Source organism: Macrotis lagotis, chromosome 1 (assembly GCF_037893015.1).
Source record: "Macrotis lagotis isolate mMagLag1 chromosome 1, bilby.v1.9.chrom.fasta, whole genome shotgun sequence".
NCBI lineage: Eukaryota > Metazoa > Chordata > Mammalia > Peramelemorphia > Peramelidae > Macrotis > Macrotis lagotis.
This window is the reverse complement of record NC_133658.1, coordinates 599,574,037-599,600,686: the sequence shown is the minus strand read 5'-3', so window position 1 is coordinate 599,600,686 and position 26,650 is coordinate 599,574,037. Positions and strand designations below refer to the sequence as shown.

Sequence of the window (26,650 nt, the reverse complement as noted above, 5' to 3'; positions counted from 1 at the left end):
AACTAGGCTAGCCAGAGGAGATGAAAATTCAGGAAATTTACTGGAAAATCACTATAACTTAAGATGATAGAGCCTATCAAGCTGTGATTTAGCCCACTTTGGGTTTTCTTGGCAAAGTTTCCTAGAGTGGTTTGACATTTCCTTCTCCAGCTCAGTTTACAGACAAGGTTGAGTGATTTGTCCAGGGTGATATTGGCTATAAGTGTCGGAGGTCAGATTTAAACTCAGGAAGATGAGTCTTCCTGACTTCAGGTCCTGTGCTCTATTTACTTTGCCACCTAGCTGCCCCCGTCCAAGACAAACATGTCCTAAATCAGGAAGAGTCTAAAGGTTAAACCTAAATAAGTGCTCTGCTAATTAGGTTGACTGCTCTTTGTTCTAAAGAACTTTTCACCTAGGTTGATAATCTTCTAATCTGGAGATGGGTGACCTAAAATCCTATACTTGGAAGAAACACAACTAGAGAGGATATCTTCCAATACTTTTTCTGAAAAAGCAAGCTAAAAGAGTAATCCTTACCCAGGGATTTCAGGCAAGCCAGAAACTGGAGGCACAACCACAGCGAAGCAGGACAAAGTCAGCAAAACCAACCCAAAGCAATCAATGCAGCATTGGAAACGTGAGTTCCCCTGTCACCTGGTGTCTGTCTCTCTCCCTTTTTTTATTCCTCTGGGTATCTACCCTCCAAACCAACTCTATATATTTATGGAAGGGTGTACCCCAAGATTAACAGAATAACAAAATTAATATATCATATAATTTGTTTTGAGCTAAATATGTCTCTGATTGACCATTTAAAAGTAAGCCCATGCATGAAGGCTCGTAAACTATAATAATGTAAGTTACAGAGTAGTTTGAACATGGGGCAGCTGTGCACTAGGAGATCCATCCTGTCTCCTGCATATACAAATATGAAAAAAGATAGACTATGATAATGACAAAGGAGGATTGGAGATAAAGTATTTTTAGAAATAGAAGAAATAATTTAACTAGAGAATCAGAGAAAACTTCAGGATACCTAAATTAAGCCTTAATGAAAAAAAACTTTCAACAGTTGAAGAGGCAGAAGAGGACAAAATAAGATCGAGGAATATCTATTTGTCCAATTTGGCTGAAACAAAGAGTACATGAAAGGGTATGGAATAAAGTGACTCTGGAATATTATGGTATCTTATGGAAAAGTTATGTTGGACATAGATATAAGCTTATAAATGGGAGTCTGTTCTCCCCTATAGGCAACTGGGCACTATGTAGATTATTTTTGTTAACAATGAGAACTAGATTGGAGAAAAGAGGGACTGGAGGAATGGAAACCTGTTAAATTATCTGCATTTGTTAAGGTTACATATAACTAGCATATGAATTAGCATGGTGGCAGTAAAATCTGGAGAGGACATGAAAACTGGATTTGTTAGAGGAAGGAAAGAGAAAAGTCAAAGATAGTTTTGAGGTTTTGAGCTTGATCAGTGGAAAGATGATGGTACTATTAATAAAATGGGGAAGTTAGGAGAAGGAAAAGATTTTAAGAGAAAGATGAGGAATCCTAGCTAATTCATATCTGTGAGTGTAAATGAAGAAGATCTGTGTGCAGTTGAATCAGTGAGTGATTCTTAGCCATTATAATAGAGTTCTCCTACATTTTAGACCTTGGATGACTGAGACTCACCTCCACGTGCCATTGTTTTCCTAGGGCATTGACCACCCTGCCCTCAATAGGCCTCCGGCAAGCCCCACAAATGGGAATCCCCATTTTGTCATGGCAGGGCAGGCAGTAAAGTTCCCCTTTCAGCTCTCTGGCTTCCGCAGTCAGTTCCTTTCTGGAACAAAAATATAGGGTCTTAGAAGAACAAAGATACACTGGGCCTTGCCAGTGGTCACTTCCTGACTCTGACTGTGATAGCTTTGGGTATTCTTCCAAAAACAGAAATATAAGGCAGAAGGAAGATTAAGAGCTCAGATCCTCTAAATTCACCATCCCCCATCCCTACCTCACCGTTTAGGATGTGCTGGCTGGAGGAGAATTCTTTTAACTAAATAGAACAAAGTAAATAGCAAATAGAAAAGTAAATAGAAAAAACAATTCCATAAAATCCCATAAACAATTCCATAAAATCTCATACAAAGTACACTTTAAAAGGAAAAAAAAATGCATTGTGCTCTCCTAATTAGGACTGGTATTCTCCACTCAAGTCCTACTAAGAAGGCTCATTGTGGCATGGAAATGACTTTGGATTCTCAAAGGCTATACCAGTTAGCTCTGCTGAGTCCTTGCAGAATGGAATGCCTTCAGATACAGGTCCATTGATGGTCTCTATGTCCATCACCCAAGGATAAGCTTGGCTTAGTGGAGAAAGGCTCATGATCAGAGGCTTTGCCACCAGGTAAGGAATCATTTTGGCCATAGAAACTCATGAATGGGGCAGCTAGGTAGCACAGTGGATAGAGCACCGGCCTTGGAGTCAGGAGTACCTGGGTTCAAATCCGACCTCAGACACTTAATAATTACCTAGCCGTGTGGCCTTGGGCAAGCCACTTAGCCCCATTGCCTTGAAAAATCTAAAAAAACAAAAACAAAAAACTCATGAATAACATCTGCTCTGGCATGGGGAAGCTTTGATCCACTTTGGAGATAACATCTACACTGATGAAATCTTTTGAAGTCTGAAGCTAAAAAGTCTTGTCTTCATATTTTTCTTGTGTATTGATCCTGCATCCTCAACCAGACTGTACATTCCCTGAAGACAGGGGCTCTGCCTTCTTTTCTTGATCCCCTATAGCATTTAGCACAAAGAGGGATACAGAGGAGGAGCTAAAACAGAAATATGTCTGTCCAGTTACAACTTTCATAATGCCAAGAATAATCATTCATTGGGACTTATTCATGGTGGTAACCAATATAAGAATTTACTTGGGAAAGGTAGACATAGGGAGATAGAACCATCCACAAAATCTGCTCGCAGGTTGTTAAACATGAGCTGAGAAACACAATGACAGCTAAAGGGTCAACAAGAAGGTGGACACTGCATTGTTGAATCTTCACCCTCTCTCCCCTTCTTTCCCCACCTGGTCCTCAAATCCATTTTCTTTGTATGAATCTTCCCAGGGATTGCTCCCTATTGATTCCTCCAATATTCACTCAGGGAGGAGACCTGAATCTCAGACTCTATATTCTTCTGCCAGTTTTTAACATCCCAATGAAATGGGGTTTTTTTTTTAGGGTTTTTCTTTTGCAAGGCAAATGGGGTTAAGTGGCTTGCCCAAGGCCACACGGCTAGGTAATTAGTAAGTGTCTGAGACCGTATTTGAACCCAGGTACTCCTGACTCCAAGACCGGTGCTTTATCCACTGCACCACCTAGCCGCCCCCCAATGAAATGTTTTGCTTTAAAAATATATGCTTTGGTTACTACCTGCTAGCAAACCAAGTTCAGATGATTTTAGAAATTTGGACAGGAACCTGAGCAAATTCAGTGGCACTCACTCATTTCTAAAACAGGAGAAATATTTCTTTGACCCACTAATCCATGGGAACTCCAGAGTGGAGTGCAAAGCAGACTACAAAGAGGAAGTTCAGCAAACTCTAAGTGATTAAGATAACTGGTTGTTTCTACCATTTAGACTGAAAGACCCTGACTAACAGTATGCTTGCCAGACTCCCCCAGCCACCAGGGCACTCACCCACAGTGGGTACAGTTGAAGTGATCTGGATGGTAAGAGTCATTCTTGAACATCAAAGGCTGCTCATCAATAATCAGGTGACACTTCTGGCAGATGTACTTGCCCAGGCCCTTGGCTTTCTCCCGATTGTGACAGGGTCTACACAGGTGTCTGAGAGAGGATTAAACAGAGCAGTGTCAGACATGAATAACTGCCTTCTCCTGAGGCTCCACTCCTTCCAGTTTATGTCTTGTCTTCTAGGTCTTTCCAATATCACTTGTGCCTGAAACATTTGAGAAATGACAATATGGTACAAGACAAAGATGACTGTATTTGGAGCCAGAGAACCTGGGTTCACCGCCTGGTCCTACTGATTACACAAGATCAAGAGCCACTCATTAAACTTCTCTAGGATGTTGTTTCCCTTTTTTTGTAAAATAAAGGGTTTGGACTGGGCATCCCCTAACAAGTTTCCTTTCAACTTTAAATCTTTGGTTCTGTTTCAAGCCCTGAAGTCCACAGATTTGAATAATACTTTTGCTTCCTCAAGAAGCTGGAAGAAGCCCAAATCAAGTATAATTTTTTCTCCTTTCTTTGGAGGCTTGGTAAAAAGTGAAGTATGTCTATCTTCTCTAAATACTTCCCATTCCTCAAGATTAGCTTTTTTTCTAAAGAAAGCAAACTCAGAACTGTAGATATATAGACTATGTCTTTACAATAAAAACAATTTTTAAAGTATATAAACATGCAAAAAGGAAACAGACTAAATAAGAAAAGTAGAAGCAAACAAAGGATAATGAAAAAAACTTCATTTTTCATACTATAAGTAGTTTTTGAATGTTAGTTCATTTTTATACCAATTTTAAAAGTCAAATATAAAAGTATACATTTAAAAACTTCCTTACAAAGTTATTAGAGAATTCCAATAATCTCGAAATGACTTCTAACACTATTCAGTGTGAAACAACAACTGTTTCCCTTGAATGTGAGAGAAAAAAAAATCAGTGTGAACATCTAACAAAAATAGTGGTTGTAGTTTAAATTCTGGGTTTCTTAACCTCAAGTAATATTTTGCAAATGGTCCTCTCAGAAACACCCTGCAACTTCCACTAATAAATATGTATATTGTATGTATATATATACACATATGTGCATATATATATATATATATGCATATACATATGACTGTGTTTGTGGTGGTGGTGGGGAATCTTCCTCACTTTCCATAGACTTACTTCCTAGCATCCAACTACTACAAATAATATCAGGTAGAAAGGGTGTCCAAAACATACTAAAAGACTAGTTATGAAATTTCTAAAAAATTACCTCCATCATGCCACTCTACTGATCAAGAACTAAGTTAACAATAGCCTATTCCACCAAGTTTAAATTCCTCTACCTATTTTTCAGCAGCTAGGATTAGATAGGTGGTACAGTGGATAGTGCTCTGGAGCAGGAATTAGGAAGACCTGAGTTCAAATCTGACTTCAGACACTAATGAGTTGTGACACCCTGAGCAAGTCACTTAACCCTGCTTACCTCAGTTTCCTCATCTGTAAAATGAGCTGAGGAAGGAAATGGCAAATCACTCCAATAACTTTGGCAAGAAAATCACAAATGAGTTCACAAAGAGTAGGACACAACCAGATTGACTCAACAATAATACCTATTTTTCATAGCTTATAATGAGATGGCTCCTTCTCAGATATAAATAAATATTTTAATATCATTGATTTCCCATATATAATTTTATATAATTTATATATCTCCTATATAATTTTATTTTATACATTTAAAACCATTTGTCTGAAAAGGGGTTTATAAGTTTCACCATGCCATCAAAGGAATCCATGACACAAAATGGTTAAGATCCCTTGTTCTAAAATATATCTTTGAAAGGAAGAAGAGGTTTGTATTAATTGCCTACTGTGTTTCAGATACTGGGCTAAGTGCTTTACAAGTATTTTCTCATTTTATCCTCATTACAACCCTGAGTGACAGGTGCTATTGTTATACAGTTGGGGAAACTGAGGCAAATAGCACTTAAATGATTTTTCCATCATCCCACACCTAGTGATCATTTAAATATAGGCCTTTATGTCTCCAGGCTCAGAGCTCTCTTCATTGCACCACATAGCTGCCTCTAAGTGTGAAGACTTCTAGCAAGTAGGAGCCCATGACTCCCCAAAGTGCCCATTCTACCTCTAGATAACTCATTGGGAGGGTATTCTTATCCCAAATTTAAATTTGCCTCTTTGTAACTAACATTCCTTGTCTCTAGTTCTCCCTCATAGAGCCCTAAAGAGAATCACCTAGAAGAAATCCAATAATCTATCAATCAAACATTTAATAGCACTATGTTAAGCACTGGAAATACAAATAGAGATAAGAGATAGTCCCTGCTCTCAAAGAGCTTATAATCTAAGGGGGGGGGGGAGGATATCGTGCAAACAAATATACATATACATATATGTTTATGTATATATATATATATATATATATATATATATATATATATAGCTATTTGCAGAAAAATAGGAAATAATAGAGAAAGCACTAGAATTAAGAGAGATTGGGAGAGGCTTCTCGAAAAAAAATGGGATCTTAGTTGGGACTTAAAGGAAGCCAAGGAAGTCAGATTTGTTGTGACCAATGGAGAGTACACCAGCTCTACTGTCTTGCTAGTCCTGGTAAACATAATATCTTTTTAAATGTTGATCCTTTCTTGGCTTCCATAGTCTCATTGATTCAGATTCAGCATGCAGTCAATACAAGTCTTCAGTTGCTACTGGGGCTACTCTCACTGTGGCCTTTACATTACTTGATATTGTTCAGTTGTGTCTGACTCTCTGTGACCCAATTCGGAGTTTTCTTGACAAAGATAATGAGGTGATTCTGCCATTTCCTTCTCCAGTTCATTTTACAGATGAGGAAACTGAGACAAGGAGGCTTAAGTGGCTTGTTCTGGGTCATATAACTAATAAGTGTATGAGGCTTCATTTGAACTCAGGTCCCTCTGATAGGGCTGGCATTCTATCACTGTGCCACCTAGCTGCCCTAACTATGCAGTTCAAAAAACACTTACCATCTGGCTTGCTAGTGGTAGACAGCAGGGCATCATGAGAAATAATCCAAATTTGGAATTGGAAGACTGGAGTATGGACACTGGCTCTGCACTAACCTACTGTGTGATCTTAAGCAAGTCACTCTATAAGTTCAGCTTCCTCATCTGCCAACTTTTTGTTAAATTAATGATGCAGCTGGGTAAGATGATATATAGTATATTCTAGTAAAGGAGGCAGTGTGATATAATAAAATATTGCTCATTCTGGAATCAGGAAACCTGGATTCAAATACTGCCCCACCTGCTACTTGTAACATTAGGCAAGGGCCTGGGTTTTAGTTTCTTCAATTATAAACAGAAGTTGTTGAACAGGGCAGTCTCTCAGAGCCATTTCATTTATCCACGATCCTATGATGAAGCAAAGTCTATTTTCAACTTTAGACATTTTACCTAAGTTCCTTCTTGACTAATTATTATTGTTCAAACCTAACTATCCTTTGAGGCCTAGCTTAAATCCTTTCTCTGCTATAAAATGTTGATTTTCAATGATTGCTAGCACTAAACTAAACTAGCACTAGTTTAATTTTCTAAATTCCTATGTATTTATTGTCCCTATCTCACAATTTAGTCATTAATAACATTACATAATAAACACATTGTTCTCTTATTATTTTAAGTCAATGTTGTTGTATGTCCTTCCTTTTCGAAGAGGTTCACATCAGAGAGGTGATGCCATGTCTTGCAAGTCAATTGGATTTGAGTGAGGGGGTCACCAGTCTCATTTTCTCCTTCAGAATCATCTAGGTCCAGTAACCAGATATGGGTCAGATGACTAGAGATAGTCCTGGATGCAGTAGGAGACCTTGGCATTTTTAATCTAAGGTCTTTAATAGGTCTTATTTTGACCAAGGTAATGCCTATTCACTGATCCAGGCTAGGTAAGAAGAAATGAAGTATAGAATATTCTCTTTTACCCAGTCAAAAAAAGGGGGTGTATGTTTTACATCACTAAGCTCTCAAAGCTAAGAGCCATATATCTGGTATTCCCCACAGGACCAGGGCCATTATAGATGCTCATTAAATTTTTGTTGGTTAATTGATGGTTGTTTCTGGAATTACAAAAAGTTTCCAGCAGAGGTCACTAGCAGAGGGGCTATGTGGCTGGTTCCCTGTCTCTTTTACAAAGAATTTTTCAACTTTCTTGTCTGTGAACACTTATTTCTAACACTTCTGTGTCCATACTCAGACACCTGAACACCCTCAACAATACAAAAATAGAAAGAAAACTCTAAAGGGCAAGAAAAACAATTATATTCTCATCCTGCTAAAGGTAATGTTTAGTGCTGTTCTCTGGTCCTTATCCAAGATTTGGGAAGAAAGCTTAAAAATGTAATCTCTCACATTGAAATGTTTGGGGAAGTTGGAAGGAGGAAAGAGGGAGGGTTTCATTAAATTTAGAATAATTTTTTTTTAAATTAGTCTCACTACTGGAATAAAGAAGGAATTTTAATTGAACTTGTTTTGGATTTAAAACTCTTTTAGGCTTGAAAAGAGGATATTTTACTTATCATCTGTGTGGCCAGAGAGGGAAGAGAAAGTCTTGGTCAAGAGAGCAACCCTTGGATGAATTAAAAAATCATTGTCTCACACGCGCATACACACACACACACACACACACACACACACACATATCTCCAACTTCATCTAAGACACACTGCCTGCCCTTTCAACCCTCCTAAGATGGCACCATCAAAGAGAGCTAGGGCAAAGAGAGTCCTGGGGCTGACTTTATGGATCATCCTATTTCTCTAAAATGGGAACTCCCAGACTGGGCCCAAGTTGCCTGTGAAGGGTAGACAGCACCCTATTATTAGGAAGTATGCAGCTGTGCTCATCTCTAGATAAAGGCATCAATTTTATTCAACTTTGTTTAATGGAGGCTAATTATACAGGGCAGGACACAAGGACCCTACAGCAACTGTCCTGAAAGAGTCCCCTCTCATTTGGCCAAACAAGGGCCCTTCAGCTTTTCCCACTGACTGACTATTATCACCCCCTCCCCATTCACAAACTCTCTTGCTGCCCCATAGACCCCCCTCTATTGCCTGCCAAGTGCAGTCTTAGAAGCACAGACTCGTTGCCATGGTAGCCAGCCCCTTTGCCCCCCATTCCCACTATTATGGAATTATCCCATTCTGAAATGTCCTGTTGTTTCTATTAATACCAGTCAGATTCACCCCTCCATCCAGCCCCCAACCTCTCTATCCCTCCTACAATAACACAGACTCAAGAAAATCCAAGACAGGGGCTTCAGAAAGGATTTGGCTCTGGGGGAGTAAGGGGGAGGTGGGGAGCACAGTGGAATATTCATCAATATTAGAAAAGCAGGAGGAGCTCCCCTACTTGACAAGGGTTCTACGGGGATGAAGTCTATCTTTCATAGAGGGCAATGGGCCCCCTCTCTTCCCTCTCTTCCCCACTCCTTCCCTCCCTCCCTCCCACCCAGCAGCGTGAAGGAGCTGCTAATATCCAGTCCGGGCTAACTGCCTACTTTATATACGAGGGCTCCCTCCTCCAAGCCTCACTGAGCCTACAGCTGACCCTCCCGTCTGCTGCAATTCCCTGAGGACCCCCCAGCAGATTCCACTTGACTCTTGTCTTCTCCCAGACTTGCTGGCATCAGAGAAACAGACTGGACTCCACTCCTGAGCCTCTTCCTTCTTCCCTGGGAGCTGTTAGAGGTAAGGGGGACTTACAGAAAGAGGGGAGAACATTGACCCCCCAGTGCAAAGAAATGAGGCTGTCAAAACTTAAGAATGAAAGCAGAACTGGAAGGGAAGGAGAAATTAAAGATGATGGAATAGTTTCATTTCCTAAGCAAAAACAAAATATAAACTGTATGGAGATTCCACTTTAGTAGGACCGCTTTTTTCCCTACTAGGTCCTTTGGATAGTTTAACTCTTGGTTTTTCTGAATCTCAGCCTAACCTATCCATAACTATTTCTTGTAGGACTGGTTCTTGGCCAGTCTTTTAATTAACAGGCTACCTCACCTCCAGATTTAACTTTATCCAGTGGGCTGGCAGAAAGCCTAGGTGCATTCCACAGATCCAGAGGAACATCTGTGAAAACCTGTGAAGATTTTTCATCCTCACACCTCTCCTTGCTTTAGATAACAAGAATGAGATGTTTGGGAATATGTTCATCTTTTAAAAACAAACAAATAAACAAAAATAGTCTTGACTTCCCCAACTCAGTGGTCACTTCAAGAGTGACATCACTCAAGTGTGAAATTCTGAGTTCAATTAAAGTGTTCCTAGTTAACCAGATTTTGTATCATTCAAAGTTCCATGTTACAACCCAACCCCGAGGGACTGTTGGTGGCCTGGGAAGGCAACAACTGCCAAGAGTCAACTCTTTTGTTGCCAGACCCCCCAAGAAGATGCTATGCAATTAAACAAATGTTTTTAGAAGGCAAAAATATGCCTTAAACATTTACTCTCCTAGACTTTCACCTTACTGCCTGAATAATGCCATAACATCCACAAGGTGGCTGTCAGGTTCAAGCAGTTTCTCCTGTGACTTTAGGATTTTCATCAAAAAAAAAAAAACCAAAAAAAAAAAAAAACAACCAAACCCAAAACATTGCCTTTGGGGATCAGTATGGACTAGCTATTCAAAACCCTAGAACTGGATCCCAGGCTATAGTTCAGAACTCTAGTTCTTAATTTAGCAGTTTCCTGATACGAAAATGAGATTCTTAACATTTATATCCTTTACGGATGTAATTAGCTACCTAAGAAATTCACTCATCCATTGTTCATGATTTCCAAGCCATTTGAAATAAGGAAGGAAGCCAGAACAAGGGGCTAGAACACTCTATCATATGCCAGAGTTCAATCATCCTTGGCTGTTTTTCTGGTTCTGCCACAGTCAGGCATAGGGAATGGACCAGATTACCTCTTGAGGCTTTTTACAAACTCTGTAATCTTAATATGGGTTTCAGCAAATTAATCTCTTCATGTCCCAGCTTTCAAGTCTTTGAAGTGGGAATAAAAAAATAATATTCAATTTCTAGAATAACATAAATGCTTTGAGGATAGGAAATTCTCATGCTCTTCTTTGGTCATCTTGTCTAAAAGATTCAAACTTAACCACTTATTTGATAATTGACCATGTTCTGTTTTAGATTATCTTTTCATAAATGTTTTTTCCACCACCCACCATCCTTCTGCAGAAATTCTCCTCCTGATGTCTTAGCATCATGGGGAGGTGACCTGGGTACACACAGGCCATTGTCAGTAAAATGCAAACTGACAGATATTAAACCTGCTTCAAGCATGGGACAGTATATCTGCTACCCCAAATTAACCTAGCTAGATCTAGAAAGTCTCACTGTCCATCATTCTTCCCTCCCTCCCTCCTTTTCTTTTTTCCTTCTGTCCTTCCTTCCTTCCATCCATTCATGCATCCTTCCTTCTTTCCCATCTTCCCTCCTTCTCTCCTTCTCTCCTTCCTTCCTTCTGCTATCACTAATAATGGCTCTTTAAAAAACATTAGTGGAGAAAAGTGCCCATACTTGAACAGAGATCATTGAAGCATGCCCCTTTTTTAGTTTTATAAAAATATTACTATTGATACTTATTGTTTTACATCATTACTCCCAAGTAAATTCTTTCCTGCTCTTCCTCCCAAAGAGCCATCCCTAATAATCAAAAATAAAAAAAATAGTGGGGGGGGGGGAGTAATAATGACCAAACTAACCAATGTTTACATCTAAAAAAATCTGACATTTTAAAAAAAATTTTATTTAAGGTAATGGGGCTAAGTGACTTGCTCAAGGTCACACAGCTAGGCAATATTAAGTATCTGAGATCAAATTTGAACTCAGGTTCTCCTGACTCTAGGACCAGTGCTCTAACCACTGCACCACCTAGCTGCCCAAGTCTGACATTTCTATTGTTAAAAAACTGTAGTCTTTCCACCACTTCAAAAAGGGAGGAAGGAAATTTCTTATAAATGAAGTATGTCTTATTTCCACCTAAATTATAAGCACCTTGGAGATAGAGACTGTCTTATAACACTTTCATTACCAATTACAGATCTGTGGAAGGGTGGATGCAGTCCTGGACCTGGAGACCCAAGTTGAAATCTTGCCTCAGAAACTTAACTAGCAGTGAGACTCTGAGCAAGTCACTTGACCTCTGTCTGCCTCAATTTCTTATGTAAAATGAGAATAATAATAGCACCTATCTCCCAGGGTTGTTGAGAGAATAAATGAGATAATAATTGTAAAAGCATTACACAAACTTTCAAACACCATAAAAATGCTAAACAACAGTAAAAAGTAAAAGCAGTAAAAGTAATAATATTAGTAGTAGTTGCTGTTAAAGATATAGTCATAGTACTGGTAAGAATAATAAAAATTGATGCGAGCATTAAATAATATATGATCTTTAGAACAAATCACTCTTAGGGCAATGTGGTATAGTGGATAGAGAACTGGCATCAGTGTCAGAAAGACCTTATTTTTAGTTGTCACTTAACTTTTCAATGTCACAGTTAATGCTGCAAGACTATAAATTAAAGGCTAGATGAAGAATAGAGGGATTTCCTAGGCATTTCTAACACCAGCAGCAGGACTGAGATGAGAAATGGTGATTCTGAATTACATTGTTACTTTAAGACACAGCCTAGAGTTAGGAGCAATGCCTCTAGGCAATTCCCTGTTCAGTTAGCTCATTTTTGCCATTTTCCTTTCAGATGCTACTACTGTCACATACATAGCTGCCTCCAGAATGTGTGGGCTCCTGAGTTCCCCAATTCTAGCTCTGGGCCGTTTAAGGGAGATTTATTCCCCAATATCAACAATGTCTTCTGGCATCTGACAACTCATTGTGTGACCTCAGGCAACATAATGAATTGCCATTGAACTCAAATCTGCAAAAATAGTCTTTGAACCGAAAGGGTCCTACAGAACACTTACTTAGTCCATCAGTAGAAACTAGCAAGGCCTCACTTTGAACTTTGGTTCTGATTGCCCATCCAGAGTTCTCCTCTCTCCAGATAATATCCAAAGACCTTTTGCATGGCAACATTCTATAACTCCTTGTCTGAGTCTATGCAATGAGGAAAGAAGGAAACCATCCGTGGTAGGACAAAAGAATTTTTATTTCTTCAAAGTTATTGATACTCTATGTACGGAACATTGTCCTCCATAGCACGTTAAGGTCTGTCCTTAAAATTGAAGCAAGACTCATAGTTTTGTTCCTAGTGCCTTCTCACTTCTTTTCTCGAGCTGCCTCCAACTCTAGCCACTCTTAATCCCTATGGGGGGGGGAGGGAAATGAGGCAGGAAACTTGGAATTTCACCAAGATCTACTCTCCTAAAGGCAGTTTGTTCCAAAATGGTTCCTTCCTACTTCCCTTCCCATCAAAATTCCCATGGGTTCAGTGGCCTCATCTCACCTATCTTCAAGAAAGTCATCTCATTAAACAAAATCACACTAAATCCTAAATGGTTTAATAAATAAATTAATCCAGATGGGAGGTGGAGGGAAGGAGTTAAAAAGTGTTCAGGAACCGAATTTTGTACCTTTGTAAATCCAAAAAAATAAATCAATAAGGGTGAATTTCAAATACTCTGACAAACTAATAGGGAGGCAGATATTTGGGGTAGAAGGCTTTTCTTGTCACCTGGAAAATCACATCAGGTAGGTACCTGCCTGTTCCCCATATGTGTTTACATTTATTGTACTGATCAGCTACCTTGTTCTTTTTCCCCTATCACATAGCTCTCTTTGTCTCTGTCTCTCTCTGTTTGTCCTCTTTCTGCCTCTCTCTCTCTCTCTCTCTCTCTCTCTCTCTCTCTCTCTCTCTCTCTCTCTCTCTCTCTCTCTCTCTCTCTCCCAACCCCACCCATATGAGGATGGGCCCAAGGAATAAACTACAGGAAGGTACTATTAAGAAGGTCTATTTGCTATTAAAACATCAAAACTCATTCCAAAAATCAATCACTTTTCTCTCAGCTCAGGTTCTTGGATTATTCATACTTCTGCTCACCTCCAACATGACCAATGCGATTTTACTGCAAACATAAATGTTATAAATAGACCCAGGGGTATGGAAGGCTACATTTAGAAATAAAGAAGTCCCATTCATTTAACCTTTCATACAATCACACCCAAGTCTTTTTTCTTGATAGTGAAGTAGATATGAAGTGATTAGAGCAGGAGGCTCATATCTGCAATATCAGGTCCCCCAAGGAAGAATCAGAAAGCTGGGCAATGTCTTAGAGTATAGCCAGAGAATGGTAATAAACACAAACATATAAAAGGGGAAGAAGCTATTCTCTCATCAGAGAGCTAATAGGGGTCAGCAGGACCACTTCAGACCAGTAAAGAAGCTTAAAAGCAGACACAGACTGTTACAAGGCTTCAGTTTCTGTTTTCCCAGCTTACTAAAAAGCTTGATTTTTGAGTGACTAGTAGGAAGGAAGTAGTAGGAGTAAAGTAAGTGGTGTGGGGGTGAGTTTGGAATCTAATCCTCCTTCCCTACTCTGTTTATTTTGCTTCTTTAAAGTACTGAAGTCAAAATTCAAGAGTGAGTCATTCAAAGAAGGAAGTGTGAGGTTAGTCTTTCCAGTAGCATCTTTCTGAGTCATTCTTGTCTAGAATTCAGCCCAAAGAGAAGAAGTGATCCACAAGGGAATCTTATCTCAGCCCTAGCTCCTTTTTTTCAGTAAGGTGAGAGGCTGCTGTTTTAGTAGGGTTGGTTTTAGATATAGATTCTACGAATAGGAAGGAAGATAGAGAGCTCACTCTATTCAAGCAGACTAGGATGACACCTCCTGCTTTTGCTGGGGTGAGATGGTGTGGAGGGTGTTGGCTGTTGACTAAGCAGAAGTTTAGACCATATGACCTCCCTGATTTTTCCCAACTTCAAGGCCCTCTAAAAAGGGCTCTCTACTTGGAGATTATTTAGTTCAAACTCATCTTGCAGAAGAAGAAAATAGGAGTCAGAGAGAATAAGTCATTTTCCCATGGCTAGTCTGGAGCATGGCCAAGAGTAGAACTGAGGTCCCCAGGACCCCAGGGTCCCAAGGGATGCATGTTGGGTTGATGTGGAATTTTGACAGCTGTTATCTTAAGCTCTCAGTCCATTAGCTAAAATACTGGATGACTATGTGATTTGTGGAATGGACTTCACTTTCCTAAGACAGGAAAAGGTGAAACTTTCTAATTTATTCTTAGTATCTCACAGGCAGACTCTTGATGTCAATCCCTTATTGATGGGGCCTGTTTTTCAACCCCTAGACAGGTTGTCTCTTAATGACCATAAAGACAATTGTCTCTCTAGTTCTTAAAAAAAACAAATCTAGGGACAGTCTCTTTTGTTGCCTCAGACATATTGTTAAATCTATGGCATATCCCCCATATCAGTAAATCCAAAAGCATTTATTGAGGGTCTTCTATGTGGCAGTAACCTAAGTTCCATGAAAAGCATTGTCTACATGCCAGCTGTTGTTTTTGTTATTTCTGTCATTACAGCTGTACTATACAAGCCAATACATGCTCGGGGATGTCCCTAGCCTGAGATCACTGGTCACCACCCCATGTTACTGAAGGGGAAGGAAACTGGGGAGGGGGGGGGAAGTCTCTCTCTTTTAATACATAAATACAAAAAGGTGAATCCCATATGTCCTCTGTTAAAATGTCTCCCATGCCTCTCAGCATCCTTCCTATATGTCCCCAATGCTTGATTATAGTACTACTCCTTCCCTCCAGCCTCATATTCTCTCTTCTCTTGATTCATTCCCTGCTGTAACTTTGTAACTTTCCCAGTATTCAGGAAAATTACCTCTGAGCCAGAAGGGGCAGTAATTGGGCAGCAAAGAAGCTTAATAAAAATCAAAAGAATAACTTCTAGGGTATCTGGTGCTTTCCTCAAAGTGCTTGCCACTCTGTCATCAGAAGCATTTTGAGTTTGGAAAAATATGAATTGTCAATAAAAATGTTTTAGTTTCTCCAAATCTCCCAAGAAGCAATCATTTGTCCATTTCTCCTAATCACTGATCACTTTTTTTTTTTAGTTTTTTTGCAAGGCAATGGGGTTAAGTGGCTTGCCCAAGGCCACACAGCTAGGTAATTATTAAGTGTCTGAGGCTGGATTTGAACTCAGATACTCCTGACTCCAGGACCCGTGCTCTATCCACTGAGTGACCTAGCTGCCCCTACTGACCACTTTTAAATTGGTATTAATGGTCATTTTTGTCCCCATGTCATTTGCCTACCCCAAAGTTCCCCAAAGGCAAGGATACCTCCGCTCTGCCAGCACCTAGCATGAGGTCTTGCACACAGTATGTGCTCAATAAAAAGGTGTTTAACTGAACATTATTTTGTGTTGTCTTTTTGTGCCCCCATAATCATAGTTCTATTCAGAGTTATGTTTCTAAACATTACCATAAACTATAGTAATGTGTTTTTCATGGAAAGCCAACTGTCCATATGAACATATGCAATTATTGATGGGATCAAGGACTGTTCCTTTAGGAATATTCATATTGAATTAATGAAGCATATGGCAGCCCTTCAAAATGAACCTTTGCTCCCTTTGACTAGTGGAAACAGAATTATCAGACCATAAATTTTAAGTGTAATTTTTTTTGGCTAGAGATACAATGTTCAGAGTGCTGGGCTGTGCTCCATGCTGCAAAAAAAATATGAAGATGCAAGTAGTACTAGAACATTTTTTGGAAAAGGGAAAGATAATGGATGGGTCTCACCTGGATGATAGATAACGTGGTTAGGGAATTCTAGGCTGATCAGAGGATCAGACTCAAGGAGCTGTCATTAATGAATGGGTCCACATTAGGAATGGGTTCACAGCTTATTGGAAAGTCTCCAGAGGGTTCCTCAGGGAATCTATCCTTGGCACTGTACTGTTTGACATTTTTTTTTACTCAGTGGCTTAGATAAAGGCATAAATGCAGTGGCTTAGATAAAGGCATAAATGCAGGCTTAGTAAATACATAGATAACCCCAAGTTGGGAAAAGGGTAGCTAACATATTGGATGACAGATTCAAAAAGGTCTCTACATATTAGAATAATGGACTGAATCTGAAATGATGAAATTGATTTGGGATGAATATCAAGATCTTTAGTTTCAAAAAATTAACTTCACAAGTGTAGGATATGAGGTATGGTTAGACAATTGCATATATGAAAAATAGTTTAAGTTCAATATGTATTAAAAGTGTGCCATGTAAGAAGGTTGACTTGGTATTATTCTGTAATAAAAAGGCATATCATGTTCATAATTAAGAAGATGATAGTCCTGCTACACTCTATCCTAGTGTATTATGCCACATCAGAAATAATTGACTTTTAGGTACCACACTTTAGGAAGCAAGATGACAAACTAGAAAGCATCAGGGAGGTAACTAGAATGATAAGGAAATTGGAGAAAATGTGTCCTGTATGAGAATTAGTTTTGTGGTAGATAGGGAGATTATATAACTGCTGCATCCAAGTATTTGAAGAGTTATCTAGAGAAAAGATAACTATTTAATTCTGCTTTGTTCCCGAGGGCAGAACTAAGAGCAGCACACAAAAGATGGAAGATGCAGAGAGATTTCATCCAGATATAAGAATAGTTTTCCTAATAATCAGAGCTATCTCAAAATGAAATGTGCTGCCCTAGAAGATAGTGAGTTCCCCCTCTGAGAGGTGTTCAGACTGAAGCTAAATGACCCAGTGTCAAAGATGTTATAAATAGAATTTCTTTTCAGATATGATTAAGATGATCCCTTAAAGTCCCTTCTGACTTAGATTCTGTGATTCTCTACAAAGTATTCATCTAAGACAAGGTTTTTAACTTGCTATTCATAATTTTTTTATATTTTGATTACTATTTCAATATGATCAGCTTCCTTTATAATCCTATATTTTAACCATATAAAGATAGACTTCATCAGATAGTCAAGGGAATCCTTGAAACCAAAAGGACCCCTAAGGAGCCCTCCTCAGAGATCTCTCCCATAATCACACTTGATTCTCACAACGACCTTATAAAGTTGGCAAGGTGGGTATTATTATTCCCATTTAAATATGAGCTTCTAGTGCCTTGCTCTAGTTCCCACAACTGGTAAGTAACCTAGCCAAGACTCGAGTCATTTCTGATTTATAGCCCTGGTCCTCTTGCCCCATGTTATTAGAGCTCTCAGAATGACTTCTGAGACAATGTGTTAAAAGGAAAGAATCTAACTTGGTCATGCTCCCTTACCATTTCCTTCTATGTCCCAACTTCCAACAGTAATTTGGAAAGAAATTCACTGAAATTAACTGGAATTTTCTATACTGGTATCTAATTTACAACAGCAAATAATAGCAAATGTTGTTTCAGGAAAGACAGAATGATGAACAGCTTTCATTTTAACCCCCCCAAAAAAATTTGGAGGAGAGGGTTGTATTCTAATCACTGTTTATGGCATCACATGCTAATTATTTTTCATATAAACACGTGATATGGGCATATAACATTATTGAAATTATTATTTTATACATATATGTGAGAATTCCTCTATAACATTATAAAATTTATGTCATCTGTAGGTCAAACTACCTAATTTAGTAACTAACCCCCCCCATTCAGGTTCAAGATGGTTCTTCCTTATAGTGAATTCTGTTACATCAGTGACAGTGAAGTTACTTATACTGTATAAATGCATACAGTAGGTAGCTAGGTTGGAACAGTGGATCTGGAGTCAGGAAGATCTGAATTCAAGTCTCAGACATTAACCAACTGTGACCCTGAGCAAAGCACTTTAATTGTTTGCCTCAGTTATTTGCAAAATGAGGATAACAGCACCTAACTTCCAGGATCAAGAGAAGATATTTGTAGATTTCTTAGCATAGAGTACAATACATAGAAGGAACTTTATATATGCTATTAGTGATGTTGATAAATTTTAAAGACTCACCTTTACCTCCCAATGTTATTACACTGGACCTTTTTATTCCTATAACAAAAACTATTTTGAGAGGATTTTGCCAGGATGTCAGAATTGAAAGGGATCTTTGCGATCATGAAGCCAGCCCTCCTATTTTACAGATAATGAAACTGAGGTTAGATGATTTGCCTATGCTAAGTGGCAGATCCAGAGTTCTAGGTGTTCTCTCAGGGTGAGTGTTTTTTTCCACTATTTCAAACTGCTTCCTTCTCTCAAAATCAGATTGAGACTCTCTCTTGGAAGTACTTCCCCCACAAAGGAATCCATATGCTTAGAGGAATGACTTCTATCATACAGTCTGTCATCTGCTGCTTTGACAGCAGTCATCAGAATTAGAAGATGTGGGAGAAGAAAAGGGAAATTGCACAGAAGAAATTAGGTTTTTTGACAGATTTCATTGTACTTAGCATTTTCTGGCACTAAGTAAGAGTCTAATACTATCACTGACTCTTTTCTCCTTCTTGTAAGCAGGTTTGGGAAGGAGAGGAGAATGGTATTGGGGGGAGGGGAGAGACCAGAAGAGATTAAGAATTTTTAATTTAGGAGTTAAGGAATACAGAGTATTATATCTAATAACATCTCTGAAATGTTACAAGACTTTCTGAAAGGATGGCAAAGCTCATTAAGCCCACTCCACTCTACCAGTCTATACAATTCACACTTAGAACAAGTCATTCAGATAGCATCACAGGACTCTGCAGGCTCTAGTGCCTTACATAGTCTTGCTGACTAAGGACTACATATAAACTGAGTCAGAAAGAAATGGGTTCAATTTTGGTCCCTGATGTTTAACTGTGTGACCTTGAGCAAGTCATTTAACCACTCCAGGACTCTGCTCACTCATCTTTAAAATGAAGATAATAAAAGTACCTACCTTCCTGAGTTATTGTGATGATGAAGTGAAATAATATTTGTAAAGCACTTAGTAGGTATTATATAAATATTATTATTATTATTATTATTATCTGTAAAAAAAATCCAGATATAAAATCATCCAGACTTGATGACCTAAGGGTCTTTACAGCTCTAAATTTGAATCTTATGACTGTGCAGAGGTACCAGATATTCTGATGCATATGTTCTGACTGATGGTTAGATATCTCTGCCTAGATATTCCATAGCCATTTTCCAGATTCAATATATGCAAAAGTCAACATCTTTTCCTCCTAAACTTACAGGTACCACATTCTTGCAATTATCAGGTTTGCACACTGAGAGTCATCCTTTGTTTTTGTTGTTCAGTCCTATCCAACTCTTCATGTTCTCATTTGGGTCTTGGCAAAGATACTGGAGAAGTTTTCCATTTTCTTCTCCAGTTCACTTTACAGATGAGGAAACTGAGTCAACCAAGATTAAGTGACTTGCCCAGGAACAACCACCTAGTAAGTGTCTGGGGACAGATTTGAACTAATGAAGGTGAGTCTTCCTGATTCTGAACCCAGTGCTCTATCCATGGAACTACTTATCTGCCCTCCTTAATACTTTATTTTATTTTCACTTATCTTACAAATCCAAACAGTTGTCAACTGTTTCTCAACACCACCTGTTACATCCAACTGCTTCACCCCATTCCCACAGTCATGACCTAATTCAGGTTATTATCTCCTCTTGTCTAAACACTTATATTAACCTCTTAATTAATCTTTCTGCCTATAATCTCTCCCTACTCCAACCTATCTTTCACACAATTGCTAAATTAACATAAATATGACCATCACTTCCTTGAACAAGAAGCTCAGTTGTGCCTCTAGGATATAATACAGAGCATTTAAGTTCCCTGAGGACAGGAATAAATTCACTTGTGTTTTTATATATACACAAACACACACACAAACATATGCATGTATATAATATCTATTTCCTAGCAATACTACCAATAGTAATCAGGATATGGTGATGTTCCCTAAATTTTAAGGTCCCACCATCAGCCTCTTAACACTTTCACACTGGATCTATCTTGAGAGTATTTTTCCAAAATGTTAAGGATTAAAAGGGATCTCATAAGCCCAACTTTCTTAAAAAAAAAACAAATAGATAACACATATACATATACACATACATAAATACACATATATACCTATATATCTCAAAGTACCTGATATATTAAATATTTAATAAATGATTGATTTGTTAGTGTGACTTTAAATAGAGTTTCTGCATTTATAATGGTGTTGTGAATTGGCACATACATTGTGAAGCTCTAGAGGAGTTGGCCATGTAATATCAAGGGACTTCATGGAAAAAAAGATAAGAGCTCTTGGCGTTGGGGTAGGGGGAAGCCCCAGGCAAAACCTTTTTTTCTTTTTGCCATGATTGTCCCAATTCTGACAAGTTAAATCTGAACAGGACCTTTGAATCCAAGATGACTTGGAAAGTTATGGGGTTAAAAAGGAGCTTGTTTCTTTCTCCAGTTTCTTTTCTTTTTCCCATTCTAATCTTGGAGAGGCAGCTGAGGCATGCGAGCAAAAGAGGACAATGAGGGCAGCTGTGGGTGTAGTTCTTATAAAGGGATGAACTAATGGTGCAGAAAACAGTCATAGGTGGTGATGGTTGCAAGAAACAGATAAAACCCTCTTCTGCAACTCTGCCAATGACTGCCTGGGAGGTTCTCTTTGTTCTGCTTGTATCACTAGAGGTGGAGAGCTGCTGAACTGTCTTCTGAATAAGGACAAAAGCAGGACTTTATTATCATCAAACTGCTTACTGGAAATTAGAAAGATATTGCTATCAGTTGAGAGAGCATTTTTATGTCCTTATGAGCAACCATCAGGGGAGAGTTATCAGCATTTTTCTAATAAATTTTTTCTTTTTTTCTAGTAATTTTTTTCTAATAAATTCTAATATTTTTTTCTAATAAAAACAGTGTATGACAACTGTATTTTTTTAGTTGGCAAAAACAAAAACAACAATAATTACTCTTGCTATTTATATATCACTTTAAGATTTTTCCAAATTACTTTAGTATATTATCTCATTTGATTCTCACAATGACCCCATGAAGCTTTATGATACCCATTTTACAGATGTAGCAACTGAAAGGGAGGGAGATTACGAGACTTGCCCAGAGTCACAAAGTGGGTATGTGTAAAAGGTAAAATTCCTGCCAAATCTTTCTTACTTCAAGTCTAATACTTTTGCCTCATTGCCAGAGAAGACCCTAGAGAATAAATTTGCTAATAGTAATACCAGGTTTGGGCAGCTACATGGCCCAGTGAATAGACCACAGGCCCTGGGGTCAGGAGGATCTGAGTTTGAATCCAGCCATAGGCACTTAATAATTGCCTAGCTGTGTGACCTTGGGCAAGTCACTTAACCCTATTGCCTTGCAAAAAAATTTTTAAAAATAGTAATACCAGATTTGCATAACATTATTAGGATAAACATCCTAGTTAATTATAACTAGTTGTTATTCGACCAAGTTCAATGCCTCATGACCTCATGAATCCTTTAGCACACCATGAGATTTTTATTGGTAAATACAGTAGAATGATTTGCCACTTCCTTCTTAGGTGGATTAAGGTAGAAGAGATTAAGTGACTTGCCCAAGGTCATATGTCTGGTAAGTGTCCAAGGCCACATTTGACCTCTGGTCTCCCCCAACCCCAGATGCAGTGCTCTGTCCACCTAAGTGCCTGGTATCATCACCAAGCTTTCTTCCAACAGATTCAAAGGAGGGCTGGTTGACCATGAGTTTGGAAAGAATTGGCAAATTGGCAAAATCTTGTATGTACTTAGAAAACCACAGAAACTTGGAAATTTTGTCTTAAGCAGATCTTTTAACCTAAATGAATTAAAAGGAAGAAGAATAAAAGCTTAGACTATGTTTGATGTGGTCTTTCATTCATTCATTCTTTTTTTCTTTCTTTCATCTGCCCAGGGGGTATATAGGCTGGATAGTAAAATATATGAACTCGGCATTCTTGACTCCTGGGCCCAGGCTCACCATGATTGAGTGCTTGATTATTTGTAAGGCTGTGAGCCAAACATTGCCTTTCTTTCTTCACACACTACCCCCCCCCCCCCCCATCCATCCTAATTCAGTCTAAGGCAGAGGTCCTAAATGAAGCATTGTATATATGAGAATTTCAGTAACAAAAGATTCTTGTGACACCCAAACAAATTTGTCTGGGCATCAATAAGCCTCATTAAAGAGGTAATTGCAGCAATGGAATTGTTTATCTAATTAATGTTCCAGAACTAACAAAGGCAGCCCCAAGATACTCAGACACTACTAAGCTCATGAAATGGGGTTTGCCCTCTCTAGGAACCTCTCCATAAATCTCCAGAGCTGAACTTGAATTCTGAATTCATTTGATTTCTGTTTATGGGTCTTTAGACTGCTGGGAATTTCCTGAATCTGATTATGGTCCTCTAAAAGGCTAAACTCTGATCTACAAACCTTTGGGATCATCCTAAATTTAGACACCCCCCCCCCCTTGTGCCAGACAAAGAAAGCATTTGGTTTTGTCAACTACTTTGTCACCTGATCCTCCGCTTCTTTTCAGGATCTTTCTTTGGACTACCAACTTAAGCTGGAGAATGAAAAGCCTGGCAGTGGACCCTTCAAACCAATTCAACAATTCCCTGGATGCTTTTGAGCAATGTGGCAAAGAAACACCCTTGGAAAATGTTCTTTTTGCCTCCTTCTATCTTCTGGATTTCATCCTGGCCTTTGTTGGCAATACACTTGCCCTCTGGCTCTTTATCCGGGACCAAAAATCGGGCACCCCAGCCAATGTTTTTCTGATGCATCTTGCTGTGGCCGATTTATCATTTGTGCTGGTACTTCCTACCCGACTTGTTTATCATTTTTCTGGAAACCACTGGCCATTTGGAGAAATCCCATGCCGCCTCACCGGCTTCCTCTTCTACCTCAACATGTACGCCAGCATCTACTTTCTCACATGCATCAGTGTTGACCGTTTCCTTGCCATTGTGCACCCTATCAAGTCCATCAAACTCCGCAGGCCTCTCTATGCCCACCTGACCTGTGCCTTCCTCTGGGTGGTGGTGGCTGTGGCCATGGCCCCACTGCTGGTCAGCGCACAGACAGTGGAAGTGAACAGCACAACCGTCTGCCTGCAGCTTTACCGAGAGAAAGCCTCACGGAACGCTCTTGTATCCTTGGCCGTGGCATTTACCTTCCCCTTCGTCACCACTGTCACCTGCTACTTGCTGATCATTCGGAGTTTGCGCAGTGGCCACCGGGTGGAGAAACACCTCAAGGACAAAGCCATCAAGATGATCATCATGGTGCTCATGATCTTCCTGGTATGTTTTGTGCCATATCATGTCAACAGATACATCTATGTCCTCCAGTATGATGGCACCCGGGCCTCCTGTGAGGCTCAGCGGGTCCTGGCCCTCAGTAACCGTATCACGTCCTGCCTCACTAGCCTCAATGGTGCCTTGGACCCTGTCATGTATTTTTTTGTGGCTGAGAAGTTTCGTGATGCTTTGTGTAACTTGCTTTGTGGCAAAAGGGCCATGACCCTGCCACCAAGTTTTGAGGGAAAGACAAATGAGAGCTCCCTAAGTGCTAAATCTGAACTGTGAAAGTGATATCCAGACATAAGATGCTAGCTTTCTGTGGTAGTCATATGTGTCTTCTATTGGAAGGTACTTCTCCACAAGTCAAAGAAGAAGAATCCATCTTCTTCCATACAAAACATCTACCCCATTGAGAAAACAGACTCAAATACCAGTGGGCCACTAAGAACCTTCTAGGACACCCAACAGCAGCTTTACCTGTTGCTCAGTTTCTAACAAGCTCTTACATTTCTGAAAAGCAAGGACTAATATGTAATCAAACCAAGACTCCATCTCCCTCAGAAGAAAAATTTTCAACTATGCTAACTTACTGTTACTAGATACTCTAATGATCTCAGCCTAGATAAAGGGGGGGAGGGATATGAAAATTAGAGAACAATGAAAGTCTTTCTCTTAGCTCAGTACTAAGCTACTGGCCTTCTATTATGTCGAGGCAAGAGTGGGGGAGGCAACTCTCCAGAGAGTCCAAGAAAATGATCTGAAAATTACTTGAGTGAAAGAGAGAGTTCCTTTAAAATGTCTATTTTGATATCTGGAGGGGAGGTGAGGGTGGAGGAAGAGGAGGAGGCTCAAGGGAAGAAATGTGAAGTATTTACATTATCAGGTCCATGGCAATAAACATTACCAGCTTAGTTTAACTAACACAGTAATGTGGATTATAGTTGGTGAGTGGTTACAACTGGACTGTAGAAGCCAAGTCAGGCTAGTCCCCAGAAGGCATCTTTCATGTGTAGCCTAAACCAATTGGAGACAACTTTTAGCTCTGTTCCAGAGATTTCCTGATCCATTTAAAAAAAAAAACAACTCCTAAACATTCTTCTTTTCAAAACTTGTTCTGACAATCTTTTTACAATTTCCCAATATATGTCCTGTACTTCAATGTGAGGCCCTGCAGCTGGTCTGACCAGCTTGATTGAGAACTGGGCAGGGGAGGAAAAACCATGACCTGGATCATGGATGCCTTAAACAGGATGCATGCTCACTTCCATTTGACTTCAAGAACATGAAATACATGAGCTCTATCAGGAAATCAAGTGACCCTACTGAGCATGCCTCTTTCCAGCCCCTTGTAATCCCCAAGTGAACCCAAGGGAGTCTGTGTACTCTCCTCACTCTGTTCTAGCTGTTAAGTTCACCCCTACTCCCCTGATTTCCATTTGTACAGTGATCTTCCTTTTTTTGAACTTGTATATGATGATTATAAATATGCATAGTTTTAAAGTGTGAAGCTGTATCATGTTGTTTTAATAAAATTTCTCTTCACTTTCTACCAAGAAATCTCCTTTGTCCTTCTACTCCTTCAACAAATACACTTCATGGGGATCCTTGACTTCCCATCTCAGCCTTCATCTTAACAGTTTTAGCCACCATAGTTTCCTAATGCAAGTGTGACATTTTCCTAGAACTATAAGCCAGTACTCCCATCCTCTTTTCCTTCCCACCACACCAATACTTTCCTCTCTTTCAGACACTGTTCCAACTAGTGATACTGGTCTCTTGACTAGTCCACAAACAAGACTCTCCAATTTGGATCCAGGCATTTTCCTTGGCTGCTCCCATGGCTAGAATGCTTTCTCTCCTCTGTTCCAACTATGGACTTCTCTGGCTTCCTTTAAGTCCCATTTAAAATCCCTTCTTTTCTCAAGAAACCTTTATCAGCTCCTCTTCATTCTGTGCCTTCCTCTGTAAATTATTTCCTATTTATCCTGTATATAACTTACTTTGTATAGATTTGTTCTCATGTTGTCTCCTACATTAGAATGTAAGCTCATGGAGGGCAGTGACTGTCTTTTGCCTCTTTTGGTATGCACAGTGCCTTACACACCGAAGCCTTTTAATAAATGTTTCTTGATTGACTAGAATCCATATAGCTCTTCCTACTTTTCAGGCAGCAAAGTGGTACGATGGATAGAGTGCCTTAGATACTTACTGGGCAAGTAAATTAACCTCAGCCTGTTCCTTCCTCTGTAAAGTGAGGATGGATAATGTAAAGATAATCAGACTGCCTTCAGGTGGTGGGGGAGGAAGGGAGGTTGGGGAAAAAATTGTAAAATTCAAAACATTATAAAAAATGATAGGTAGAAACTACTATTGTATATAATTGGAAAACAAATAAAATATTTATATTAAAAATTTGGATGATAATAGCAGCTACCTCACAGGGCTGTTGTGAGAATCAAATGTCATAATATAGATGAAGCATTTGTAAACTTCAAGAACAATATAAATGCGAGATATTCAAAAAGTTTTGACATCAGTTCTCTTCTTCAGTCTGAACAGCATCCTGAGTGATAGTTGGATTAGGCCAGTATTACTCCCATTTGGGGATGGAGAAATAGAGGCCCAGAGAAGTAAAAGGACTTAACTCA

At 39.2% G+C, this 26,650-nt stretch overlaps 2 protein-coding genes across 7 annotated transcripts in view; one reads left to right on the top strand and one right to left on the bottom strand.

The window, feature by feature from the left end:
- Positions 1-26,650, bottom strand: part of LIMS2 (LIM zinc finger domain containing 2) — a 93,503-nt gene that overhangs the window by 12,526 nt on the left and 54,327 nt on the right. For all 4 annotated transcript variants that reach the window (XM_074214924.1, XM_074214923.1, XM_074214925.1 and 1 more), the window contains 2 exons: positions 3,678-3,827; positions 1,667-1,817 (listed from right to left, as the gene is read on the bottom strand). In XM_074214924.1, the coding sequence (XP_074071025.1) occupies positions 1,667-1,817; positions 3,678-3,827 (301 nt within the window). The remainder of the gene's footprint in view (positions 1-1,666; positions 1,818-3,677; positions 3,828-26,650) is intronic.
- GPR17 (G protein-coupled receptor 17) lies at positions 305-25,093 on the top strand. Of its 3 annotated transcripts, none has more exons than XR_012474123.1 (2): positions 305-619; positions 9,389-9,462. XR_012474123.1 is itself a non-coding variant. In XM_074214926.1 (2 exons), the coding sequence occupies exon 2, from the start codon at positions 23,271-23,273 to the stop codon at positions 24,285-24,287; it is 1,017 nt and encodes a 338-aa protein (XP_074071027.1). In that variant the 5' UTR covers positions 305-619; positions 23,237-23,270; the 3' UTR covers positions 24,288-25,093. The 3 variants fall into 3 exon arrangements, 2 of the variants coding, with proteins under 2 accessions (XP_074071027.1, XP_074071028.1); XM_074214926.1 differs by lacking the exon at positions 9,389-9,462 and adding an exon at positions 23,237-25,093; XM_074214927.1 differs by lacking the exons at positions 305-619; positions 9,389-9,462 and adding exons at positions 19,485-20,147; positions 23,237-25,093.

What these genes read in the sequence shown, in the direction of transcription:
- GPR17 (XM_074214926.1), top strand. Translation starts at nt 23,271, where the DNA reads ATGAAAAGCCTGGCAGTGGACCCTTCAAACCAATTCAACAATTCCCTG.